A 21079-nucleotide genomic window follows, 5' to 3' on the forward strand; every position below is an offset into this window, starting at 1 on the left:
TCCCTCCTACTCTGATCAGTGCTCTTCACAGCTGCCAGAAAGAGACTTCTAAAATGCATGTCTCAATGGGGGCCTCCTCTGCTTAAGGACTTTCAGAAATTGCCTACCACTTCCAGTTCAGTCTCCATAGGAGGGTGTTGAACACTCTGCATGAACTGGTTCCCAAAACCATGCCTCTTATGCACCCTCCTAGGCACCCATAGATAATGCTCCTCCACACCTCTGTACTATTGTACATTCTGTTTTCTTTGCATGTAAAACACATATATTGTCTTTGTTCACTGGCAAACATTCATCCTGTGAAATTCCACTCGTTTCATGTCTTTTTTTTTTTTTTTGAGACGGAGTCTCGCTCTGCCGCCCAGGCTGGAGTGCAGTGGCCGGATCTTAGCTCACTGCAAGCTCCGCCTCCCGGGTTTACGCCATTCTCCTGCCTCAGCCTCCCGAGTAGCTGGGACTACAGGCGCCCGCCACCTCGCCCGGCTAGTTTTGTTTTTTTTTGTTTTTTTTAGTAGAGACGGGGTTTCACCGTGTTAGCCAGGATGGTCTCGATCTCCTGACCTCGTGATCCGCCCGTCTCGGCCTCCCAAAGTGCTGGGATTACAGGCTTGAGCCACCGCGCCCGGCTGTTTCATGTCTTTTATGAAACCTTTCGTAAACTTTCTAAATGAAACACTCTACGTCCTCCTCTGCAGCACTTCTGAACCTTGCTTATCTTTCTGTTTTCCCATGTAATACTCTACATTTTCGTAACTGTGTGCTTACTGGCCTGTCTTCCCTACTGGATTCTAAGCTCCTTTAGGGGAAAGATGGTGTTTTGTCCATGGGGTGTAACTCAGTGCCTGGTACCTGGGTGATTAATGCCTGGGTAATCACTCTGTGTGTGTTCAGTTAAAGTGGTTGAATAGAGGTTGAACAGAGTTAAAGAGGTTGAACAGATAAAAGTAAACAATCACTGAGACCATGTAAAGATACAGTCACTAACATTAGAATGTTATAGCCATGACTACAGCAACTGGAAATAAAAATAGCAATAGCCAGTTATTGAGCAATTACTCTATGTCAGGAACTGTGCAAAGTGCTTTACAACACTCATCTCCTTTATTCCTTACAATCTTGTGAGGTGGCTATTAATGTCCCCACATCACAGGTGAGAAAACTGAGACACAAACAAATTTAAAACTTGTCCAAGGCCAGGCATGGCTCCTGCCTGTAATCCCAGTGCTTTGGGAGGCTGAGGTGGGAGGATTTGGCTTGAGGCCAGGAGTTCGAGACTAGTCTGGGCAATGTAGCAAGATCTTATCTCTACAAATAATTTAAAAACTGGCCAGGCATGGTGCTGTATACCTGCAGTCCTAGCTACTTGGGAGGCTGACGTGGGAGGATCGCTTGGCCCAGGAGATCAAGGTTGCAGTGAGTTATGATTGTGCCACTGTACTCCAGACTGGGTGACAAGAGTGAGATCCTGTCTCTTAAAAAACAAAAAACAAAAACAAAAACTTGTCCAAGAGTAATGCAGGTACGAAGCAGCAGAGCTGAGATTAAAATTCAGATCTGACATCAAAGCCCTGTACTGGACACTAGTAGAGCTGATGATACAATAAACATGATTTATTTATGTTTCTATTATCTGTTTGGGAAGGGAAATGAACAGAATTATCTAGCAAATTGTACAAGGAAAATAACAAATCCAGCAGTTAAGTGCAAAATAATGTATCATTATGCCCTACTACCTTACATAGAATGAATCGGAAAAATATTTTCTGAAAAAATACAATTTTACTATCCCGGCTAACACGATGAAACCCTGTCTCTACTAAAAATACAAAAAATTAGCCGGGCGTGGTGGCAGGCACCTGCAGTCCCAGCTACTGGGTAGACTGAGGCAGGAGAATGACATGAATGCGGGAGGCGGAGCTTGCAGTGAGCTGAGATCGTGCCACTGCACTCCAGCCTGGGTGACAGAGCAAGACTCCGTCTCAAAAAATAAATAAATAAAAAGAAATAAATAAACATTTAAAGAGGGTCAGGAGATGCATCCAGGCATGAAGTAAAGCCTAAGAAAATAGAAAGGCAAGGAGAACTGTCCAGAGTGTCAATGGTGAAGTCTGGTGGTTGAGGATGGCCAGGGGGCAACCAGTCAGAGGCTTTGAAATCAACATCAGTTCCTGCTTGGAAAGCTAATTGTGTTGTGATGAGCATGACCCTCAAAGTAAATAATATATTTGGTTTAAAAAAAAGAAAGGAAGAAGGAATAAGCTTTTAAGATCCTCCCCTTCCCCATTCTGAATATACCTAGCTGGTCTACTTTCAAGTACTATACACGTTTTTCCTTATGATCATGTTTCTATCCTACTGGTGTTAGTTTTTTCATCTTTCTGCCAGAGTGTACATTTTCCAAGGACAAGAATCATATCTAAATGAAACTGTAAACTCTTTAGTGTCAGCTGCAGTCTTAGGGATTCTAGTGTAAGAAATTAACTAATGTCGAACTCCTGTAATGCTGGTATTTGTGTGGTGGATGCGAGTCGGGATAAGATCTTATTCTAAAACACTAATTTCCAGGGAGGGTAACTTCACCATCTCTGAGTGCTATACATTCAGAGACTGTAAAACAGTAATGATATTCTTACTGAGCAGCAAGCATTTACTGTGGGAAGAACAAGGTTTGAGCACCACTAGAAAGGATGGTAAGGGGTGGGCGGGGTGGCTCATGCCTGTAATCCCAGCACTGTGGGAGGCTGAGGCAGGTGGATCACCTGAGGTTGGGAGTTCAAGATCAACCTGACCAACATGGAGAAACCCTGTCTCTACTAAAAATACAAAAATTCGCCAGGCGTGCTGGTGGATGCCTGTAATCTCAGCTACTCGGGAGGCTGAGGCAGGAGAATAGCCTGAACCTGTGAGGCGGAGGTTGCTGTGAGCCGAGATCGTGCCACTGCACTCCAGCCTGGCAACAAGAGCAAAACACTGTCTCAAAAAAAAAAAAAAAAAAAAAGAAAAGCTGGTACGGCTGGGAGTTGTGGCTCACACCTGTAACCCCAGCACTCTGGAAGGCCGAGACAGGCGGATCACCTGAGCTTAGTAGTTCAAGACCAGCCTGGGCAACATGGTGAAACTCTGTCTCTACAAAAAATAAGCGGAGTGTGATGGCACACGCCTGCAGTCCCATCTACTTGGGAGGCTGAGGCAAGAGAATCCCTTGAGCCCAGGAGGCGGAGCTTGCAGTGAGCTGACATTCAACCATTGCACTCCAGCCTGGGCTACACAGCAAGACTCTATCTAGGAAGAAAAAAAAAAAAGAAGAAGAGAGAGAAAAAAAGAAGGATGGTATGAAATAATTGAGATATGCTCTTAATATAAGAGATCCTTACCACCAGTTGGGGAGCCAGAACATTCAAATGTAACCTCAGGAACATATCAGTAAGTGCAAAACAACAGAGTAATGGTATGAAATTAAATGCTTAAGTGGTGAGGGGCTACAAAGGAAGAAGTAATGTGAGCCATTTTCAAATAAGTTCTTACGTGCAGTTCAACCTAAGTAGGTTATCAAAGGTATTTATACTAAGCACTAAAAGCTAAGTATTAAATACTAAAAGCTGCCTGTGTCAACACTGGCCCAGGACATCCCCAAGGAGAGTGATGGCTAAGGGTCTGGAACTTGAACTCTTTAGAGTTCTTTACTTAGCACATCAATCAGATGTTTACCTTCTGCTACTTTGTTCTTTAGCTCCTGGGGAAAATCTCCATCTTAACGGGGGGAAATCTCCATCTAAAGCGGCGTCAGATTGAAATTGGGATTAGGTATCCTAACTTAATGACTGGGAGTGCCTGGGTTCCACCCAGCCGCAATTGGGCAAGACTTGGTCCTCTCAAGGCCTTTCCTCCAGAGAGGTTAAATCTTCAACGCCTTCTCTCCACTTTCCAGCCTTTTCTTAAGGCTCTTCTTTCAGCCTAGTATCAGTGACCAACTTCTCCTTCCTAGGCCCTCTCATTATTATTTAAATTTCCATTCTTTTGGGAGCTTCAGCTTCACTAAAAACATTCCCTCTTCTTCCTCCGCCTCAAGCATCTGGATTCCAGAGGTCATTTGAGCTAAATGGGGTTCAATGCTTTTCTGACTCTGGTACTGCATTCCCGGGACACTTTCAAATCACATTTTTCACCCCCCGGGCCCCCAGTGGTCTCAAACCCAAACAGTGCGGGAAGGAAGTGGGCGCTCGCCACAGAGCTAAATTGGGAATTCTTTTGAGTTGTAGCTTCTGGAGAATGGTTTTGCCTCCTCCCCGCGACATCAACTAACTTACTTGCTGTTAGCTAAGGGCAAGGACAATGTCTCCTCTACCAGACAGGAAACTTCCTGATGGCGGACGCTACCCTTTAGTTCCTTTTTCAATTCCCCATTCCCACCCCTTCGACACCAGGATGGTTCTTAAAATACAAAGTTTCTTTTACAAAACATCCCTCCGCAACTTTTGAGTTTATGTAATAAACGGAAACGTCCTTTAAACAATCAGGCAACGAAGAGGTTAAATCTAATCTCAGCAACCTGATGGATTCCGGGGGGTTTTCTTCCTCGACTCTAGAAATTAAAACGACCGGGAAGGGAATTTTGCCCAAGGTAAAGATGAGAACCGTTTACATCAACTGTCAGGCTTCTGCCCCAAACAAGAATGGCTACCCACGCCCACAAACAGCGCCACTCACGTTAACTAAAAATGGCTGGCCCCGGATTCTACCACTGGAGTCACCTTCTGCCCAACTTCAAAATGGCGCCCACTAGCTTCACCAAAAGGATCTAACCTCCCAGCACCCTCTTTGGCCCGTAACGTCACGTGACGCGAGACCCAGCCGGAAGTGAAGGAAAAAGCGCTTCAGCCCGCGGCGCCTGCGCAGAACGGTCCAGACGCTAAGAGGCAGGAGGCACTAGGGATCGTCCGCAGGATTGGGACTGCTACAGAGGCCGCCACGGAGCCCGCCGGAGCCACCGTTCCTGCTGCTGCTGCCGCCGCTGCCCGAATCGGAACCGTCGGGCCGCAGCCGCCGGCAATGCCGCGAAGGAAGGTGAGAAACGGGAGAGGAGGGATGGCGGGTTTCTAAGGACAGTCGATTGAGCACCGTGACGCAGTTGGCCACGCCTCATAGTGCTTGGGTCCCAACTTCCCGCTCCCCCGAACCTTGCTCAGCCACCCTCTCTGTCCATATCCAACAGAAAAATGTGGGCCCGACCCTGGCCTCGGCCTATGCTTGCAGCTATTCCCGCCCTCTGCTTGCCTGGATCCGAGGCGTTCTTACTAATTGGTCGCTGAAACGTCAGGAAGCATATTGATTGGCTGGTGACGCCGCCTGTTTGGGCTCAACGGTCACCTCCCCGCGTGCGGGGGCGGTGTCTGGCCCCGGCCCTAGCGCTCTCCCACTGGCTGGAGAGAACGATCCCTCCTCTCCTGATTGGTCGAGATTGGCAGTCTGTCTTGTGGGGGCGCGGCTTAGGCGGACCTCGATTGGGTGGCCCGAATCCCCGCCTTTCCGAGCGGGGACGCTGATAGGTGCAGAGGCGGGGTTTTGGAGGCCTCGTTACTTTCCAGGTGAGGGGCACAACAAAGCAGAAGACTGAGTGGTGGGAAGCCAGCGCCCACTCACAGGGGATCCCACTCAGGCCAGTTGCCTCCAAGCCGTAATCTTTATTTGCTAGTTCGACAGCGCCTAGAAAATCCAGTTGGTAAAAACCGAAAACTTCTAGAATTAGAAGGGACTTAGGAGGTCACCCAGGAATGGCCCCCTGCTTCTAACAGTTGAACTAACGGAGGTCCATGGAGTGCCGCAAGCCACTCAGGCAGTGGCAGATCCAGAATACAGAACAAATCTAACTCAATTCAACAAATGTCTATTGACTACTTTCTGCGCGGTGGTTGCTGAGGATTCAGAAATTTATTAGATGTGATCCCTGGCTTAAGGGTATCACAGCCCGATAGGAGAAAACAGACATGAATAACCTTAGAAGGATCTAGTAAGTTCTCTGCTTGGAAGTGTATACAAAGTGTTACAGGAAGGAAGTGAAGGAGCAGTTGGTCTGCTCTGAGTACAATGGGAGGTATATTGGTAAAAGCCACAGGGAAAAGCTGAGTTCCAGGATCAAGCCAGGAAGGAACAAGTCTCACATCAAGGCTTTAAATATCTAAGTAATTAGACTATAATGGTGACTTTTAAGATTCCCCCTTCATTTTAGCTGTTTTCTGTGATTCTTGCTTATTTTAGACATTTTCTGTGATTCTTGCTCATTTCCTGGCAGGTTACCCTTGAGATATTTGGAAACTGAGTGGTATTCTTGCTCATTTCAGTAGAAATCTTTCTCTTCACAGAGGTTTTTCAGGCTGAAAATGTATGCTTTTTAATGTCTCCTAAAATCTCAGCTGGTGGGTGGTATGTATGTTTTTTTTTTTAAGATGGAGTTTTGCTCTTGTTGCCCAGGTTGGAGTGCAATCGCATGATCTCGGCTCGCTGCAACCTCTGTCTCCCTGGTTCAAGCGATTCTCCTGCCTCAGTCTCCCTAGTAGCTGGGATTACAGGCGAATTCCATGACGCCCAGCTAATTTTTGTATGTTTAGTAGAGACCGGATTTCACCATGTTGGTCAGGCTGGTTTCGAACTCCTGACCTCAGGTGATCCACCCGCCTCGGCCTCCTAAAGTACTGGGATTGAAGGCATGAGCCACTGCGCCCAGCCAGTGGTATATGTGTTAAGGCTCACCAAATGCAGGAATAATATTGGTGCCTTGAAATAGGGCCCCAGTCCTCTTTCTTAATTTCCCAAATACCAGGAGTTTCTTGAAAATGTACATTTTTTAAGTAACCTGTTTGGTGGCAAACCTGTCTTAATCTGTCCTGAGGCTACTTATGGTTTTTGTGTGTCTCATTTAGTGTGACTGTTTATATCTTTTGCTGCAGAAGTATTATGTTTTGTTATTGGGTGGTATTTGCAGGATAGATGCAAAGTACTCCCCTTCAAAAATCCAAAAAAATTACGAATTCTAAACACAACTGGCCCTCAGGGTTTTGAAAAAGAATTGGGACTTACAGTGTGAATCTTTGTATTGTTTTTAGCAAATATTTTTTCCTTTCTGGTTTTGTAAAGGGTATAGTGTTAGTGCTCAATTGATAAAAGTTATCTTTATGGCTAAGAACTCCTCAGAAGGTTAATAATTGACAAATAATTGTTCATTGAAAAGATGGTTTTGAAAACAACTGTTTTTGAATACCCGTGAGTCTTCATGTGCAAGCTGCCTTTTTGGAAGATAGATGGCTTTCATGTGGAGAAACTTCAAGGGTAGATGGCATACGCAGTAACAATTTTTGTCTTTTTCTGCCTAAATTCTTTTGGGATCAGAGTTGTGGTCCATGATATTTTGAGATAGTATATGGTTTCTAAAAAATGTGATAGCTTTTCATGGAGACATTGAACAAAAGCTACTCTAAAGTTAAATGAGGTCTAGCACCAACGATTTTCTCACTACAGTGAACCTTTTTTTGTGATACTGATCTCCGAATGATCTTGGGTCATACTTAGTGCTAATACAATAAGAATTAATTTTCTTCATGGCTGGGTGTGGTGTCTCACGTCTGTAATCCCAGCACTTTGGGAGGCCAAGGCGGGTGGATCACCTGAAGTCAGGAGTTCGAAACCAGCCTGGCCAACATAGTGAAACCCCATCTCTACTAAAAATACAGAAGTTAGCTGGGCGTGGTGGCGGGTGCCTGTAGTCCCTGCTACTTGGGAGGCTGAGGCAGGAGAATCGCTTGAACCCAGGAGATGGAGGTTACTGTGAGCCGAGATTGTGCCCTTGCACTCCAGCCTGGGCAACGGGAGTGAATGAAATGGAAGCTCTTCATTTATTTAACAAAAGTCCCTTATTTGTACATTGTTCCATTTAAGTGTTCTAAATAAAGTGAAGTTGCCTGGTTGGGTGGGAGGATGGGAAATGCTTGTGGAATCCTTTCTTAGGTTTGAACTTGGTGTTTTCGATGTCACAGCTTGTTTTATTTTCAATGTTAATGCAAACCCTCAGACCAAATGCTTCTGTACTAATATCTGGATCTATGGTATTACAGAGGAATGCAGGCAGTAGTTCAGATGGAACCGAAGATTCCGATTTTTCTACAGATCTCGAGCACACAGACAGTTCAGAAAGTGATGGCACATCCCGACGATCTGCTCGAGTCACCCGCTCCTCAGCCAGGCTAAGCCAGAGTTCTCAAGGTAAAAATCTTCATTTTTCCTTACCACTCCTCACATCTGGCTGACTGGCCCATCACATTATTTTCCTAGTTAATGTGGAAACTGGTCCCTTGGCTTGGTATAGATGACAGTGCACCAGATGATTGGTAAAATGTGGAGTGAATGCAGAGTTGTCAGGTCTTTAACAATGCTTCTGTTCGGGGCTACTATCCAGTTTGTAGACCCAAAGGAACTGTGGATGGTATAATGGATAGAGATACATGTATGTCTTGAGTCATTTGTGTTTTTTTTTTTTTTTTTTTTTTTTTTTTGGATCGCTGTGTCTCCATCAGCAAAATCAAAATGTTATCCCTTCACTTTCTGTTTGAATGGTTTAGGCTTAGGGACTTGAAGTCCAGATGGTATCTGACTTATGGTGGTTTGATTTAATTATTATTATTTTTTTAACTTTACTGTGGTGCCAAAGCAATATGCATTCAGTAGAAACTTTTGGAATTTTGAATTTCAGTCCTTTCCTGGGCTAGTGATATGTGGCCGAAATATTTTCTTGTGATGCTGAACAGTGACAATGAGCCATAACTCCCAGTCAGCGAGCCGTAACTCCCAGTCAGCCATTTGATCATGAGGGTAAACCATACTCTTTAGTGTACTGTCTTCAATAAATTACATGCAATATTCAACACTTTATTAAAAATAGGCTTTGTGTTAGATGATTGTGCACAATTGTAGGCTAATGTAAGCGGTTTGAACCTGTTTAAAGTAGGCTAGGCTAAGCTATGATGCTCGGTAGGTTAGGTGTATAGTGCTTTTATTTTCTGGAGACAGGGTCTTGTGCTCTGTTGTGCAGGTTGGAGTGCAGTGGTGTGATCTTGGCTCGCTGCAACCTTGACCTCCTTGGCCCAAGTGATCCTCCCACCTCAGCCTCCTAAGTAGCTGGGACTACTTGGGGGTCTTATGTTTGCCAGGCTGGTCTCAAACTCCTGGACTCAAGCAGTCCTTCCACCTTGGCCTCCCAAAGTACTGGGGTTATAGATGTGAGCCATCATGTTCAGCCTGTAAATGCATTTTTAACTTATAATACTTTCAACTTACGATAGTTTTATTGGGACTTAACCTCATTATAAGTCAAGGAGCATCTGTAGTCTCTTGGACTTGTTATTGGCAGAGGCCCAGTACTTCTAAAACCATGTTTAATTCTGGAATGTAATCCAATACACACTTGATAGATATTAATAATTGTACCAAAGTATCAGTGTGGAAATATGGAATTTTGCTTTGGTAATAAAGAATTGAGAATCTTGGGGTTGGAAGGTAGTTTGAAGTATCTCTAGTGCATTTAGGCATCTGTGGTTAGATTTGGAGGGTACCCTTGACCCCTCCTGGCTCTTCTCTGGTATTCCCTGAGGAGGAAAGAAGGTTGTAGCTAATACAGAGAGCTGATGATCAATAGGTGATAATAGATTAGGGGAAAAAAGCTTTAACATGTTTTGAGCACTTCAACAGTGTTGCTTTGATTACTTTTTTTTTTTTCTGAGATGGAGTCTTGCTCTGTCACCAGGCAGAGTGCAGTGGTGTGATCTTGGCTCACTGCAACTTTTGCCTCCTGGATTCAAGCAGTTCTCTTGCCCCAGCCTGCAAGTAGCTGGGACTGTAGGCGTGTGCCACCATGCCCAGCTAATTTTTATATTTTTAGTAGACATGGGGTTTCACCATGTTGGCCAGGATAGTCTCAATCTCTTGACCTCATGGTCTGCCTGCCTCGGCCTCCCAAAGTGCTAGGATTATAGGCGTGAGCCACCGTGCCCTGCCGCTTTGGTCACTTTTATATGAGTATGTTGCACAATGAGAGAAAAACCATCAGTTTTTCAAGCAAGAAAGTGGGAATATCCTCTTTAACAACTGTTCCTAACTTTATTTTTGAATTGAGGATTTCAGCTAAAGTATTGCTATTGTCTCTTGATTTCTTAAGCTTTAAATTTTTACCACAATGAGACTATGGATAAATAACTACTATAACTCAAGCACTATGTTATGTCCTAGGAACCATGATAGAAAAATCATAGTTCCTGTCCTCAAGGATCTTACAGTTCAGTGCAAGATATAGATATGAAAATTGATCATGGGAATACATTATGGCAAGGGCTGTGAGAGGGGTTTGCATAGAGAACTACGGAAGCCCAGAGGTGGGACAGCCAACTTAGGGCAGCACTCCCACAATGATGAAGTCGTTTTTGTTGTTGTCGAGACAGAGCTCGCTGTGTTGCCCAGGCTGGAGTGCAGTGGCATGATCTTGGCTCACTGCAGCTTCCGCCTCCTGGGTTCAAGTGATTCTCCTGCCCCAACCTCCCATGTAGCTGGGATTACAGGTGAGTGCCACCATACCTGGCTATTTTTTGTATTTTTAGTAGAGACAGGGTGTGCCATGTTGTCCAGGCTCGTCTCGAACTCCTGATCTCAAGTGATCTGCCCGCCTCGGCCTCCCAAAGTGCTGGGATTACAGGCGTGAGCTGCCGTGCCTGGCTGCACACTGACGTCTTAAAGGCTCTGATGGGAATTTACAAGTTGAAAGATGGGAATATGTTATTCTCGGCAGATGGAACAGCATATGCTAAGGAAAATACATAATGTTCGTAGAAAGTATAATTGACCATGCCCTAGACACCTGAAGACTAAATATTCAAAACAGCTAGGAAATGCGTAAGCGCTAGGTCTTGACGTCATGACCACAGAATTGCACAACTCCAGGGGTACCATTTACAATATCATCAATGTAAGGTGTTCCTCCCTAGAGCAAAATGTAGATCATATTGTGAAAGGAGGCCCCTGGAGATGTACAAATTGATAACCTTGCTGTGTGCTAACTTTTCTCACCCGAAAGTTTGGAAATTTTCAGTTTTCTTCTTTGGAGAGTCTATAAGATTTCTTCAGATTTTTTGTTTTTAAAATATCCGTTGGGGGGTGCAGTTGCGAGAGAGTGAGGCTGACACCCGGCCTGTGCATCCTACCCTCCAAAAAAAAAAATTAATTAATTAAAATAAAATATACTTTAGAGAGGATTTTGAATGTTCTCACTACAAAGAAATGACAAGTGTTTGAGATATGGATATGCTAATTATTTTGATTTCATCATTACACAATGTATACATCTATCAGAACATCACAGTATACTCCATAAATATGTACACTTATGTGTTGATTAAAACAAAACTAAGACTGCTAGGGGCTTACGCAGAGGGAGTTGAGCGAGCATCACCACGATGGTGTTGGAGAGCGAGCAGTTCCTGATGGAGCTGACCAGACTCTTCCAGAAGTGCTGGACGTTGGGCAGCATCTATATCACCTTGAAGAAGTAGGGTGGTCAAACCAAACCCGTTCCAAAGAAAGGTTCTGTGGAGGGCTTTGAGCCCTCAGACAAGTGTCTGCTAAGAGCTATCTATGGGAAAAAGAAGGTCAGTACTGTGGTGAGCTCCGAGCAAGTGAATAAGTTTCAGATGGCTTATTCACACCTACTGAGTGCTAACATGGATGGGCTGAAGAAAAGGGACAAAAAGAACAAAAGTAAGAAGACAAAAGCAGTAGCACAGTAAAGGGCACAAATTTCCTGCTTTCACCAATTAACCACTGAATTGCTGTTTTTTCCTTTGGGTTTTACTTTTGGCCACATAGCTAGGTTTCTGGTTCCCCCACGCTAGGTTTTCACATAAGATGTAGGATCCTTTTGCGAAGAATAGCTGCAATGTTTATAGGGTAGTTGTGGTAAGAATCTAGTTTATTTTACATTTGGCTAATTGGTCTGTACTGCATGGTTATATACTCCTGGATTATAGATTAAAAGTCTCTGTAGTCATCTCTGTAGAGAGTAAGCTATCATTAAACATGTCTATTTATCCAAAAAAAAAAAAAAAAAACTAAAACATATCTATATATATTTTAAAAAATGCTTTCATTTCAGCTTTGAATTTCTTTCATTTCCTTTGTCATTAGGTTGGAGATATAAAAGAGGGGGCTGAGTGCCTCAGAATAGGTTTTTTCATCCAAAAAACTTAAAATGCTGCATTCCTGTTTTACCTTTATGAATCTATTATGATTGTGCCAGAGAGGGTAATAAGAAAGAAAAAAACGGCCCCTTAAGAAAGGAAATCGTTTTGTTTGTTGTTATATCTTTGTTAATAGAATATCTGTTTTATGGTGGGTTAGGAAAAGGGAAGAATGAGAGGATGCAGCTAATATTTATAAAGCACTTGTACCACGGATGATGTTAAGTGCTTCACGTGCATTATCTCACCTATTCCTCACTACAATGTTATGAGGAATGTGCTACTAGTATTTTCCTTTTCAATAGGTCAGGAAACAGGCTTGGAGAAAATAACTTGCCCAAGATGCCATAGCAAGTTGGTATGAATCACATTCAGTCATAATTCCAGAACCTAAACTATTAATGCTGTACTACATTACATCTCTATACCTGAGCTAGGCTCTTTTGCTTATATTTTATTTAATTAAATAGACATTTTAAGGATTTGTTGGATTTTTTGAAACATGAAGAGGAGGAGGAGCTACATTCTAATGAATTATATGGATAGGAAGTAAAACAGATTTCCATCTTTTTTCTTTATTTTCTTTTAAAATTGGGATCAGATTCCAGTCCTGTTCGAAATTTGCAGTCTTTTGGCACTGAGGAGCCTGCTTACTCTACCAGAAGAGTGACCCGTAGTCAGCAGCAGCCTACCCCAGTGACACCGAAAAAATACCCCCTTCGGCAGACTCGTTCGTCTGGCTCAGAAACTGAGCAAGTGGTTGATTTTTCAGATAGAGGTGAGTGGGTATGGTATGACTTAGACCTATCACAGAGCATCTGGGTGAATTTCTTTTTAAGGAGGGCTTGGGGCCACTGCAGGTAGATGCCTAATACTTCAGCTAGATGAATGCTGTTTGCTTGTTTCCTTTCTTATATCTTGCTGAGGACAGTTTGATATCAGAATATTCTCAAGGTCCAGAGTAGCTGGAGTATATTAAAATGGACCTGTAATAGGAAAAAGAGACTGGGGCCTTCTTAACCATAGATTAAAAGGGCTTGAAGCAGACTTTTCTTGTAGCCATACTTCTCAGCCCATTTATCTCCAAATTTCTTCATGCAGAGGTTACTGACTGGTGAACTACTTCTAGCCTGTCTGCATGGTTGGTTGGTTTGCTTGCACAGTGTTTAAAATTTTTAAAATTTGTTTCTAGTATTTGAAAACACAGTGATTTCATATAAAAACCTGGATTAATCGTTTATTTTAAACAATGAAAAGATCTGGGAACACTGGGTGGCCAATCACCCATAGTAATAATTGGCTGGAGTTGAATAGTAGCTGTCCCCTTTAGATGGACAATGAGCTGTCTATTTGGCCTTGCTGAGCCCCTGTAGCCATTTGGTTTGCAATTCCTGATTTACAGTCTGGAATTTCAAGATTGAATTGTTAGACTACCAACAGACTCACTCAAGAGTCTAAGTCCGTTCACATCTTACACCAAGCCTGTCCAGTGTCATCAAGAAAGACAATCACTGTCACTTATCTTCTGTCCTGTGTCTCTCCTGGAAGGGAAGTGGGATAGTAATTGTTTTTGTGGGTTTTTTTTTTTTTTTTTTAGTTGGGGGAAAGGAGTCTTGCTCTGTCGCCCAGGCTGGAGTGCAGTGGTATGATCTTGGCTCACTGCAAGCTCCGCCTCCTGGGTTCACGCCTTTCTCCTGCCTCAGCCTCCCGATTAGCTGGGACTACCAGTGCCCGCTGCCATGCCCGGCTAATTTTTCTTTCTGTATTTTTAGTAGAGATGGGGTTTCACCGTGTTAGCCGGGATGGTCTCGATCTCCTGACCTTGTGATCCGCCCACCTTGGCGTCCCATAGTGCTGGGATTACAGATGTGAACCACTGCACCTGGCTGTAATATTTTTAAAATTTATTTCCATCCAGTTTTGATTATCCATGATTAGCAACTCAGAAGAAATATAGATAGGTGTAATAGGTAAAGTACAAATTTAATTTTAATCAGAATTTAAAGTTGCGCAAAAGGAATGGTGTAGAAGTGCCTCTTCATTTTCCACTTAGCTGTCTAGCAGACAAGTAGCTGAAAGTTACTGGTTAAATCATAGAAAAAGAATCTGGGAAGCCCATAAACTCATCTGAATAGTAAACCTCTAAATAAATGAACCTCACTCATGACTTCTACCGATTGTTTTTGCTTTAGAAACTAAAAATACAGCTGATCATGATGAGTCACCACCTCGAACTCCAACTGGAAACGCACCTTCTTCTGAGTCTGACATAGACATCTCCAGCCCCAATGTGTCTCATGATGAGAGCATTGCCAAGGACATGTCCCTGAAGGACTCAGGCAGTGATCTCTCTCATCGCCCCAAGCGCCGTCGCTTCCATGAAAGCTACAACTTCAATATGAAGTGTCCTACACCAGGCTGTAACTCTCTAGGTCAGTGTGCCCCAGCTTCATGACATCCTTTGTTCCATGGTTCTCTCTCCCAGGATCATCCAGAAATGTTTTGTGTTCTGTTGGGGTTTAGCTTCTTAGGCTCTTCGTGGTCATGTGCTGAGTGATAATGAGTTGCTCACTTGAATAAAAGCCTTTCTCTTCTTGAGAAGAGACCTGGTTGTAAGGAAATTAACTATGATGAACAATTTAGTTTATCAAGAGCTTTTCCCAGTGAAAAATTCACTCCTTTATCCAGCAGAAACAAAAAAGATTATCTCCAAATATCTTATTGCATGGCACATAGCTCATACTCAGTGAGGACTAGTTAAGGGTAAGCTAGTGCAGAATAGTGATTGCACAGCCATATTTGTTAAGGAAATGAGGAAAACATTTCCTGTCAGGAGGCTGTGAAATTAAGAGTACGTATGAGACCCTAGCCTTCTGTAACTTTAGTAGCTTTAGGTCTTGTGCTTTGTGTGCTTAGTAAGTATAAACAAGATAAAATATTTCTTCTGTGATAAATATCTTATTTTCTTATGAGTTTTACTCCTTAGTGAATTACTTTAGAGATTCTTGGAGTGGTTTGAACCTTATTTGTGCACCTTCAGTGAGCTGAGGTGCGTATATTGGGCTTAAGCTTTTGTCTAGAGTTGGAAGCTGACTGGGAGATAAGGGGCCTTTCACTACTGGGTCTACTTCTCAAATTCACACTTTGCATGTGGCTATCAAGTTTGAAAAACAGTAGAACAGAGTAAGTTACTGCTTGGCAGGCCAACAGTACACTTTCTCAAGTGGTTTTTTTGTTGTCTGTTTGTTTGTTTGTTTTTGAGACGGAGTCTCGCTCTGTCGCCCAGGCTGGATTGCAGTAGCGCGATCTTGGCTCACTGCAACCTCCACGTCCCAGGTTCAAGCAATTCTTCTGCCTTAGCCTCCCAAGTAGTTGGGATTACAGGCGCCCACCACCAGGCCTGATTTTTGTATTTTTAGTAGAGACAGAGTTTCGCCATGGTGGTCAGGCTGGTCTCAAACTCCTGACCTCATGATCTGCACGCCTCTGCCCCCCAAAGTGCTGGGATTACAGCGTGAGCCACCACGCCTGGCCTTTTGTTCATTTTTATAGAGAGACAGGGGTTTCACTTTGTTCCCCAGGCAGGTGCTCAGTGGCATAATCATAGCTCACTGCAGCCTCAACTCCTAGGCTTAAGTAATCTTCCCATCTCAGCCTCCCAAGTAGCTGGGACTATAGACATGTGTCTTACCTTTTTTTTTTTTTTGGTCTTATTTTTTAGGGATGAGGTTTTTTTCTGTGTTGTTCAGGTCTTCCAACTCCTGGGCTCAAGCAATCCTCCCCACTCAGCCTGCTGAGTAGCTGGGTCTACAAGCGTGAGCCACCATGCCCAGTGGTTTTCTGTAGTGTTTAATTAATTTGGATCATTTCCTGGTCTTATAGCAGTTTCTCAGATAAGTTCAAACCATCAAAATGAATAAATACAGCAAAGTTCTCTTGAACTCCATACCAGTTGTCACTCAAAGAGGATAATTGTTTCAGGCCTACATTGATTTCCTTGGAATGAATAATGAAAAACTAAGAAAGACAACATATTACACTAGTGTAAGAGATGATGGCTGATGTGCTTTAAGAGTTGAAGGGGATCTACTTGCCATGCAACAAGAAAAGGAATTTTCTTTTGCTTCTGCTTGTTACTAACCATTCATGGCTAAATTGTTACTTTTATGTACTATATTTGGTCATTCATGCAGTAAATATTTACTGAATATTGGTCATGTGCCAGACACTGTTTTGAGTTATGAGGATGTAGCTATGAACAAGTCAAAGTCTCTGCCCTCATGGAGCTTATAGTCTAGCTGAGGAAGGCAAATAGATAGATGTATAATGTATCAACTGGAGGTAAATACTGTGAAGGAAAATAAAACTGGGAGTGCTGAGGGTAGGATATTGTATGTGTATATGCATCCATATGTATATGTATATGTGACATATATGTAGTTGGCTAGGAAAAGCTACTCTGATATGGTCACATCTGAGCAGAGACTTGCTGTTTGAATATTTGACAATAAGCATTATGGATAGGGAGAACAGCAAGTGCTCTGGGCAAGAGAATAGTTAACCAGTTTGAGGAACACTTAGAGGCCAATATACCTGGGGCAGAGTGACCAGAATGGAGAGGAGGAGGTAGGTGAGAATGGGGCCTGATTGTGTTATTTATGCCCAGGAGTTAACCTCTTAATGGGGTAGACCATAGGGTAAAGAAAAAAGATGTTGCATTAGAGGAAAGTTTATTTGTATTTATTTATTTATTTATTTATTTATTTTGGAGACAGAGTCTCATTCTATAACCCAGGCCGGAGTACAGTGGCATGATCACTCACTGCAACCTCCGCCTCCTGGGCTCAAGCGATTATCTCAGCTGCCTGAGTAGCTGGGGTTTACAGGCATGTGCCACCATGCCTGGCTAATTTTTTGTATTTTTTAGTAGAGACGGGGTTTTGCCGTGTTGACTAGGCTGGTCTCAAACACTTGGGCTCAAGTGAAAAAGTTTTCTTTGACTTTGGTTTTCATGTATTGGAACTTTGAAAAATATGAACCTGAGCTTCCAAAGTATCCTTTTTTCTGAGGCAGAATCTTACTCTGTCACCTAGGCTGGAGTGCAGTGGTGCGATCTCAGCTCAACCTCCGCCTCCCAGGCTTCATTGAATTGTCTCCCAAGTAACGGGGACTACAGGCACATGCCACCATGCCCAACTAATTTTTGTATTTTTTATAGAGACAGGGTTTCACCATGTTGCCCAGGCTGGTCTTGAACTCCTGGTCTCAAGTGATCCTCCCACTTCAGCCTCCCAAAGTGTTGGGATTACAGGTGTGAGCCACTGCACTGGCCCCCAAAATATTCTTGACCCTAGTCTATTCCTTAAGAATTTTTTGTACTTGTGAGAAATTGAAACTCTATAAGAAAGTTTGAAGTGCATTAAGTAAAAACTTCCCTTCACTCATACCCCCAGAACCGTGCCACAGATAGAAAACTTCTGTTTGCAGTTTTCTGTGAATGCTTCCAAGAAGTTTTTCTACATGTATAAGCACACATATATGTACATGTATTTCCTTTTTGTGATTATTCATAAAAGGGAAAATAGGATACATTCATTGGTTGTACATCTTGGATATTTTACATTATTAGTATTTAGAGGTCTGTGTTTTTAGAAGATGCAGAGAATTTCATTATGTTGATAGTTCATAAATATTTAAATTGTTTCATTGACATTTAGATTGTTTCTCATTTTTAGCTTTTTTGAACAATACTGTAATGGGTAGCCTTGTATGTACATATTTTGGTGTCTTTCTAGCAAATCTGTAGGATAAATTCATAGCAGTGGAATTTTTAGGTCAATAGATCAGCTGTTTCTTTTTTAATGTACATGATAGATTGGTTTTCATTAACATATAAAAGAAAACATGACCTGAATAAGTTACTAAGAAGTATGGATATGCCCGGGCACAGTGGCTCACGCCTGTAATCCCAGCACTTTGGGAGGCCAAGATGGGTGGATCACCTGAGGTCGGGAATTCGAGACCAGCCTGGTCAACATGGTGAAACCCCGTCTCTATTAAAAATACAAAATTAGCCGGGCGTGGTGGTGGCGCTTGTAATCGCAGCTACTCAGGAGGCTGAGGCAGGAGAATCGCTTGAACCTGGGAAGTGGAAGTTGCAGTGAGCCGAGATCGCCCCTTTGCACTCCAGCCTGGACAACAAGAGTGAAACTCCATCTCAAAAAAAAAAAAAAAAGAAGTATGGATATATAGTATCTGAAAAACAAGTCTTGCAGTAGTAGTGACAACTCCTTTATATATATATATATTTGAGACAGTCTCTCTATCACCTAGGCTGGAGAGTGGTGGCGTGACCATGGCTCACTGCAGCCTTGAATTCCTGGGCTTAAGTCAGCCTGCCACCTCAGCCTTCTGAATAGCCAGGACTACAGGCATGGACCACCATGCCTGGCTAATTATTTTTATTTTTGTAGAGGTGGAGTCTCACTATGTTGCCCAGGCTGGCCTCGAGCTTCTGGATTCATGTAGTCCTCCTGCGTTGGCCTTCCAAAGTGCTGGGATTATAGGTGTGAGCCACTGCGCCCAGCTGACACTACGTTGTATATATGGTATTTGATCAGTGAGGATGGTTTTTCTGTCCGAGATAATTTTGCGGATCTCTAAAATTGCACTTTTTTTTTTTTCTTTTTTGAGACAGAGTCTTGCTCTGTTGCCTAGGCTGGAGTGCAGCGGCACAATCTTGGCTCACTATAGTCTCTGCCTCCTGGGTTCAAGTGATTCTCCTGCCTCAGCCTCCCAAGTAGCTGGGGTTACAGGCATGCATCACCATGCCGGTCTGATTTTTATATATTTTTAAGTAGAGACGAAGTTTCACCATGTTGGCCAGGCTGACCTCAGGTGATCTACCTGCCTCGGCCTCCCAAGGTGTTGGGATTACAGGCGTGAGCCACCGTGCCTGGCCCTAAAATTGCATTTTTAATAATACAGTCCCAGAGAAATGGTGGCCTGAATGTCCTAAAATCACCCACTCCCCAATACTTGGACTGTTTTTTTTCTTTTTAAAGTTTATTCTGTAAATTATGTTGTGTAAGCTTTAAACTCCCACTGTCTTCTTTACCCCCAATTAAATATATGTGTATATTTTTTAATGAAAGATGAGATTTTTGTAGACTAGCTATTCAGCTTAGCTAACTTTATATCTCATTAGAATTGTCCTCCGAGCCCTTTCAATCTTAGGTGTTTTATAAACCTTTTGGTTGAAGAGAAATATATAAAAAGGAAATAATGTTCAATTCCCTGTGTGTTTTCAAAAAAACCACATGAAAAATAGATGAATGAAGAGAAACTTATTTAAATAAAACAAGCTTTCGTGTATTGTTATTCCTTATGTTTTTCCATCTTCAGAAGGCCTTGTGTTACTGCCTGTTTCGGGCGTGATGGCTCATGCCTGTAATCCTAGCACTTTGGGAGGCGGAGGCAGGAAGATTGTTTGAGTCCAGGAGTTCAGGACCAGCCTGGGCAACACAGTGAGACCCGTTTCTACAAAAAATTTTAAAATAGGCCCAGTGTGATGTTGTGAGCCTATAGTCCTGGCTACTTGGGAGGCTGAAGTGGGAGGATCACTTGAGCCCAGGAGTTCAAGGTTGCTTTGAGCCATGGTTGCACCACTGCATTCCAGCCTAGGTGACATAAAAATTTTTTAAAAAGTAAAAAAAATCTGATTATAGAAGAATCCTAAATCTTTAAGCAAAACTCTGTTCTCCCTCCAAAAAATAAGTATTTAATCTGGTTTAAAGTTATGTAAAGGTGTTTACTTATATGATAGAAAAGGCCGTTTCTTTCTCCATTTTTCATAAATTTATTTTGAGTATTGAAAGGGGTTAAATTCAGGTTGGATAGCATTGCACAGTAGAAAGAAAAGTACACTTATTATACATATGACCTGATTAATTTAGCGTAGGAGAGTTACATTCCACCAAAAGAAAGTGTTCCTGTTCATTGTCTTGTGCTTTATTACAAATGTTGACTTCATGACGTTTTGAGATTTGAGAAGTCTAAGAGCAGAAAGAACTATGGTTTATATTGATCATACATAAGCATGTTCAAAGATAGCCAGATCCATCCTGTGGAAGAAAAGAATGAGTGCAAGTTATAGCCCTACCAGCCTTACCTCTGGTGGATTCAGTCTGATCAGGCATATATTTGATAAAAATGATGTAGTGAAAAAACAGGTTTGTCATAGAGAAACATACTACTTTCTAAGCTTGTCTTCTTTCTTGAGATTAAGTTTTCCCTCCTTTAACAGGACACCTTACAGGAAAACATGAGAGACATTTCTCCATCTCAGGATGCCCACTCTATCATAACCTCTCAGCTGACGAATGCAAGGTAATTGTGTTCTCGTTTATTCAACATATGCGTTTTGAGTGCTTATCTTTTGCCAGGCACTTTACTAAACACTGGGGATACAGTGGCCAATAAGATGGGCAGGGTCCTTGTTCTTACATTGTAGTGAAGGAAACATAAAAACCAATTGTGCTTTTTTAGAAAAAACTAGTTAAACAGACAAAAGAATTGTAATATGTTATGAGTGCTTTGAAAGAAATTAACAGGGAGATTATGAAACATTTGGAACATCAGCCGCTAGTGCATTGATATTTTCTATTGAAAATTGGCTTCGAAGACTGCTAGGGACTTATTACACTAAGGAATAATTTGCATAAATATGTGATCTTAATATTTATGCATTCAGTTCTCTTCTTATAAATCTATGAAGTCATTTTGCTTTTAAAAACTTTTCATAATTCTTG

At 42.6% G+C, this 21079-nt stretch overlaps 1 protein-coding gene across 2 annotated transcripts in view; it reads left to right on the forward strand.

Annotated features, from left to right (window-relative positions):
* Positions 1 to 4766: 4766 nt before the first annotated feature.
* The window catches only part of KAT7 (lysine acetyltransferase 7), a 39325-nt gene continuing 23012 nt past the window's right edge, over positions 4767 to 21079 (forward strand). For both annotated transcript variants that reach the window (XM_033183412.1, XM_033183413.1), the window contains exons 1-5: positions 4767 to 5064; positions 8106 to 8253; positions 12871 to 13047; positions 14462 to 14701; positions 20575 to 20657. In XM_033183412.1, coding sequence (XP_033039303.1) covers positions 5050 to 5064; positions 8106 to 8253; positions 12871 to 13047; positions 14462 to 14701; positions 20575 to 20657 — 663 coding nt within the window. In that variant the 5' untranslated portion in view covers positions 4767 to 5049. The remainder of the gene's footprint in view (positions 5065 to 8105; positions 8254 to 12870; positions 13048 to 14461; positions 14702 to 20574; positions 20658 to 21079) is intronic.

This window comes from Trachypithecus francoisi, unplaced genomic scaffold, assembly GCF_009764315.1.
Source record: "Trachypithecus francoisi isolate TF-2019V2 unplaced genomic scaffold, Tfra_2.0 Lachesis_group20, whole genome shotgun sequence".
Lineage (NCBI taxonomy): Eukaryota > Metazoa > Chordata > Mammalia > Primates > Cercopithecidae > Trachypithecus > Trachypithecus francoisi.